This window comes from Sorex araneus, chromosome X (assembly GCF_027595985.1).
Source record: "Sorex araneus isolate mSorAra2 chromosome X, mSorAra2.pri, whole genome shotgun sequence".
NCBI classification, from domain to species: domain Eukaryota; kingdom Metazoa; phylum Chordata; class Mammalia; order Eulipotyphla; family Soricidae; genus Sorex; species Sorex araneus.
The window spans coordinates 187,981,824-187,988,469 of NC_073313.1; the positions used below are offsets into that span (position 1 = coordinate 187,981,824).

Sequence of the window (6,646 nt, forward strand, 5' to 3'; positions counted from 1 at the left end):
AAATTAAGAGGATTCAGACTCCATCCCTCATACTGTGAGATTCCCAAAGAACCATCAGGACTAACTCTAGGGCAATGCCAGGTGTGGCCACGAAACAAAAGCAAAAACAAAATTAAAAGAGGACTTCGATTTAAATAAATTGAATACCTTTGGTAAAGATCATATTTTCTTACGATGGTCACACACTGATTTGAAACAAGGTAAGGTTATCTTGAGTCATACACAGAGATGATTAATAATTTAGATTATCAGAAGTTTCCAAAAGATGACAGTGTTTAACAGTTGTTTAAAAAATAATTAACAACAAAATGGAAATAAGAGAAATTATAACCGGGAAGAAAAAGTCATATAAGTTTTCCTGGATTGAGTCTTTTTCCCTTGAACTTTTCAGAAACATGTGAAAGTCTGTCTTAAAGAGATAAATATTCTCTTCTTGGCCAACTATGAACTATTGTCCTCTTCTGGAAAACTTGTTCGAGTAATCAACTAGCTCTATTTTGTCTGTGTTCATGGCCTCCCAGTCTTGCATTTTTCTATTAGACTTGCAATTACACTGAAGCCTTCTTATTTGACTGGCACTGCTGCCCATGCTAGAAATCAGACCTGCTTTACAGACTTTGCCCTGCTTCTTTTCCTTCATGATAAGCATATCCTTGTGCCATCACATTCACTCTCTTTGTTGTTGCTGATGTGACCTTTATATAGATCGTTGTCAAGTTTTTCCCAACCATGAATTCTCTTCGATCACTAAACATTCAAAATCAAATTTTTCTCCTCCTGTACCTGCCTTTTATTTCTTAAGAGCTCTTCATAGCTGAGTTAACGTTAGAACTATGTAGTAAGTTAGAATTCTAAGAACTATTTGAGATTATTCTCTTTTCATTAATCATTACATAAAATGGGAATGTAATTAGCAGCTCATCACTATCATCTTATCCTTCCAGTGATGCCACAAGATTATATGTCTCAACTATTTTTTTCTGACTCCAGGCTCAACTTTCTTTTACTCTACACTATATCCAGAAATAATACTTCTATAAAGCAAGATTTATATCATTCAAATTTAATAGGTTGATATTGTTGAGTTCAAAATTCATAGCACAATTTTATGAGTTCTTAAAATTCTATTTCTACATCTACCTGACATATCAAAAGCAATATTGTCATTTTATGTACACATATGTCTGTTTGTGATGGATCACCTACAAATCCTCAGCATACACCCAACATAGCTTCAGTTTGTTCTTCAGTCTTCATGCATACTATTTATTCATTTTCTAGCTAGAACATATCTCAATTCAAATTCTTTTTGAATGTCCATTTATTTAAGAATCAAAGTAAGCATGTAAATCAGTTTTATACCAGATCCAATACAGTATCTATCGTATCACAGTATCTTCAAGTTAGTTTAAGATAATTTCTACCATCAATTTACCTTATTTACATTATTTCCTTCTTCATAAATAAATAAAATATCTGAAAATCATTATTTTCTCCCTTCTTCCTTAATCCCTAAAATACCTTTCCCATTCACACATTTGTCTTTATAGAAAGAGATCTATGACTCACACTTATGGAAAAATCACCTTACCTGTAATCAATTTTAAGTGGATGCAGAAAACAGAGATTATAGAGGTGCTCAAAGGTTTTATAAATATGATTTTAGGTATTATTGTTAGTTTTTTCAAGTTTAATATGGTATTTTCTTATCTTTTAAATCAGTCTGAGCTTGCTTTGAGAGCCTCAGTAGTATAAAGTGTGCAATACAAATGTTGAACTCAAAATCATATACATTTTGTGCAAAAAAATACAGTGCTCATATCACTAGAAGTTTATAATGAGACCACATTTTGAACAGGTGTTGGCATCCAAATTTCCTCCTTTTCTTCCCTTATGGCCTTTCAAGGTATTTTCTGTACCTAAACAGTCATGGGAATAGGGACCATTGAGGAGGTGTAATTTGGTTAATATATATTATACTTCACTGGACACGATTTCAATTCTTATTTATACCTCTCTTAAAATAGTGTTTATCTGCTATGACTTAGTGAACCTTATAACAATCACAGAAAGTTAATGATTATCTTGTGGGGATATGATTAGTGACTAAGACGCCATCCCAACTTTCTAAGACTCAAGGGTGTCTGGCACCTTAAACTCAACAAGCCATGAATTCACACAATAATCATACCTACTCTCAAGTCCTTTTTCACATTCACTTCTTGCTTCAGCAACAATGCTATTATTGGTTCCTGTTGTCAGTACTCTCTGCGAGCAATTTCTTTAGTAAAACACCCTGTCTATACTATGATAGGAGAGGTGTACCAAAAGCTTGCTATTTTCTTTTTCAACTTTCTTTGTCTTTTTGACAGTGGATATTATTCTAAGCCCCACTTTATTGCTGGTATTAACAACATCTTATTTTTAGGAAATTACTTCTAAGGTTCTATGTTACACCAGAATCTTTCTTTTCATAATGTACTTTCCCCTCCACAATCTTTCTAGCATTTGTTGGAGGGCAAGAGACAAGTAGAAGTTAGAAGTACCAGAAATAAATCTTCAATTGAGTGACATAAATAAGTAAATAATAAAGGTGAATAATCTCATATGCAGCCCTCAAATACAAAGTCTGGAAACGAAGAAACTGTTTTCAAAGCATTTGGAAAGAAAAGTATCACTCATTCACTAGTAGCTACTGAGGAGGAAATCTTATTTTAACAGATGCATAAGGAATGGGAAAATAGAAAAGATTCTGTGGACCCAGATATTTGGGGGTGTACAGTTGCCCAGATAAGTAAATAACATCAATTCATAAAGCTGTTTTAATTAGAAAGTGGGACCATAGAGAAAAACATTTGTGGGTATTAAATTTGCTATGTCAAACTATTTGTCTGCTGCTTTATATATCACCTCATTAAAAGAAACTGGATATTGTAAACATACAAACTATAAAATTTGCAATATTTTAAAAGAATGGAGCATTATTGGTATCATAGATGCTTAATAAATATTAATTTGGGTGAATGCATGAATGGTTTATTAACTAGATTAGTGATTAAATGGGAACATAATAAGTCATGGAGAAATAGAATATAAGTTTTCACACAGTGTTCAATAACCAATTTGTCTACAATTTTTTTTATGATCCACAGCATAAAAAATGATAATTAAACCAGTGAATTTTAGCTCCAAACCTGGTCTAAACCAATTTGGGGACTGGGTATAACTGAGACTTGGCAAAACTTTTCAGGGTCTCCATTTTTTCATAGGTGGCACGAGGTTTGTGTGAGTCCATGACAGATAGGAGCTGCCTCCTTGGTCTTCACCCTCTGTGTTAGGGGTGACTCAGAATAAGCTTTTGAAGCATTTGTGGAATGAATAATCACCATCTGTCATATAGCTAGACATTCTGACTGACCTGGCAAGAAGGTATTTTCTTTCCCCTCAAATTGGGAACTCTGCTGCACGTGCAGCAGGAAGGGCAACACACAGCACTCGCCAGGGCTTGTGATTCAGAATGCTCCCTGATTCCACGTGTGCTGCAGCTCTTCTGTATGAGCTGACGTTTCCAATGACAAGTGGCGAAAGGGCACTGGGACACAGGCACCAGAATCACAAAGTGCTTTTCTGAGATGTGGGTAAGAAAACCCCTGGGAAAAACTAACCTTTGATTATGGTCACCTGAGTTCTTGATTCTTTCGAGTATATTTTCTGTGACCACAAGCCAAATGCATCACTGATACTGACTGAATGGAATTATAGAGACATCTAATGCCCACTAGTATTAATGCCATCCTTATTTTGAAGGAAATACACCTCCTTCAATGGAATTTTATCCTTATGGGTAAATACACTGCTAAAAAATAAAATACTTCTCTATAATGAGGGTAAGTATGCTCCTCGTTATAGAAAATAGTTGAAGGTACAAGAATATCATCTAATCCCAATATTCCTTTCCCCCCTCTACTCTCTGCCTGCACATTACAAAGTCAAACTCAGAGAGCCAGTCTGCAGGGAAAACTTTTGGTGTGCAAATCATGTTTATGAATGCAAATAACTGCTTGATATATACACATCTGAGGGGAAACACATTTTCTAATAAATGATTAACAATATTCAAAGCCAACTGTTCAAAATGAATGCAAAAGAGCCGGACTTCTTTTTGTTATTTGCCAGAAGTGCTTAGCAATCTAAAAAGTAAGTAAAAACAAACAGCGTTGTCAATTCAACTAAAAAAATTATTTTGGATAGTATATTTCCCCAGGTTGCTCTCAGTTCCCTCTTAATCTCCCAAGCAAAGAATACATTGCTCTCTTTTAGTGACAGGCTTATCCAGAGGCAGTTGAGATGTATGCTCCTGGAGATAGGTTCAAAGTCATCAGTGGGTCCACACCCACTTCTCTTCCTCATCCACACACTTCCATATATACTCATATAGATATGTGACTATTCATATGTACATACACATTCTCAAATTGTTATTTTCCATGAGGAGACTCTGAGAATCATGTTTATTCATATAAAGTCTACAAGGGATGGAAAATTAATCTGCATTTGTAAATTTTATAGAAATAATTTCTGCAGATATCCACTGTGGGCAAAGCTAAGAGACATGCTTTTATTCCCTTGTTATGTTATATATTCACCTAAGCCATTAAATATTCTTGGAATTCTTAAGAGATAATTGTATTTTTACATATAAGTATAATTTAGTTTATTAACTACTATCCCATGGGAACCACTGTTTATGTCATTCTTTTTCTATGCTAAATGACATTTAATAAATATTCATAGGAGAAAACATATTGAACATTTACCATATTTTAGATATACTATAAGAATATGCCATTTAAACCATATTTCAAGGCATTATGCAATATTATTCAAAACATCTTTGTGGATGTTTCTAATAATTTTCTTAGGATACTTTTCCAGAACTTGTATAACTGGAAAAAACTATATAAGCATTGAGCTTTAAAACTTAAGTTAAAATTTCCCTCCAGAAAGATTATGCAACTGTGTCCACTCACCAGAGAACAAAATGTATTCCTAAAACATTACCAACATGGGTATATATTATTTCATTTTTTGCACAGCAAATTTGATTGATAAAATAGGAACTGAATTCTGGAAACTTACTATTTTTGTGAATTTTAGCAATTTAATTAAACATTTTTTGCCTTCAATTTTTATAAAGTGTTATGGCAATTACCTCTATTTTACATGAAAGTTTTGAGAATTAGTAAATTAATGCTCATAAAATGTACAGAACACTGCCTGGCACGTGGTCAGAGTTCAATAAATGCTAACGCAATTAGCTGTCATTTGGGGGAGCAGATTGCCTATGTACTGAATATAGCTGCATGCTTGAACATCTGTTCCATGCCTATTACATTACATGATCTTTTCAATACTGCCTAAGGTGAGCATGTCAGATAATTGTCCCCAGAGGAAAAATGAGGGAAATAAAACTCAGGTCAAAATATCTTGCAGTTTAGTTAAACTTGAGTTTGAGCAATAGGTCTCTAGGGAGTATGCCTCTCATATTAGAGCGAACTGGATTTGGAAGATCAATCTATCCAGAGAAAACAAACCTCAGATACATGTATTTATCTATATACTTGCCACATTAAACATGTCAGAGTTACAAAGCTAGAAAGACTGTTTATCACCAAGATTTGGAAAAATAATGTCAAGAGATACAAGCTCAATATTTGACATTACTTGAGCCCTTGAGTGGATGCCAGTTTCATAAACAGCCAAGTTGTACAAAATTTAATCATGGACATGGTCTGAAGATAGTAGACTAATAATAAAAATTATCTCTGAGAGACAAAACAGGTTTATGATTATGGAGTTTAAAAGTGAAATCCCTGGAAATAACAAAGAATAAACAATTTAACGCCTCATGGAAAATAAAGTCCAACTTTTAATCACCTCATCTTATTTTTTTTGTCAGGGTATCACAAGATTTATTACTGAGTTAGCAACAAGGTATAGAAGCTACAGAAGAGGAACAGATTCTCTATTCAAAGAAACGTGACTTCAGACTTGTGGTGCCTTTCCGCCCATCACAGCAAATGCGCATGCGTCTCCTGTGTCTCTGCTTACAGACCCAGCTTGGTCTTTCTCTGGTGCCTCCGGTTGTACCTGATCTTGTTACCAGTTTTCATCTGAATCCATTGAGGAATAGGCCGATTCTGCTTTTGTTTCTTGGCCAGGAACCGCTTGATCCTGAAAGTCTTATGGGAAGACATGGCGAAGAGCCACGTTTGCACCCTTATCGATGGCGGAGAAAAGGCTCATCTTTACTTTTATGCAAGTCTTATTCCTAACCTGGCTACTTTTCATGGTAAATATAGATTCTCTGTATGAAAACATTGGGGCCAAAAAAATAGTAGAGCTTGTAAGGCTCTGGCTTTACAAATGGCTGACCTTGGTTTAGCTTTGGCAATACAAATGTTTATGGAGCCTGCCAGTAGTGGTCACTAAGGGCGGAGTCAAAAATAATTCCTGAACATAGTGAGTATGGCCCAAAAGATTTTTTTTTAAAAGAAAAGGCAAATTAAACAAGTAAAATATGACATTATTATCAAATTGCCTTCAAACATTTTTAAATACAAAATCCAGGCAAAAGACAATGCAT

At 34.5% G+C, this 6,646-nt stretch overlaps 1 protein-coding gene across 1 annotated transcript; it reads right to left on the reverse strand.

The window, feature by feature from the left end:
• Positions 1-6,107: 6,107 nt before the first annotated feature.
• LOC101547311 (60S ribosomal protein L39-like) lies at positions 6,108-6,257 on the reverse strand. Its single transcript, XM_055123388.1, has one exon. The coding sequence runs from the start codon at positions 6,255-6,257 to the stop codon at positions 6,108-6,110; it is 150 nt and encodes a 49-aa protein (XP_054979363.1).
• Positions 6,258-6,646: the final 389 nt, after the last annotated feature.

What these genes read in the sequence shown, in the direction of transcription:
- LOC101547311 (XM_055123388.1), bottom strand. Translation starts at nt 6,257, where the DNA reads ATGTCTTCCCATAAGACTTTCAGGATCAAGCGGTTCCTGGCCAAGAAA.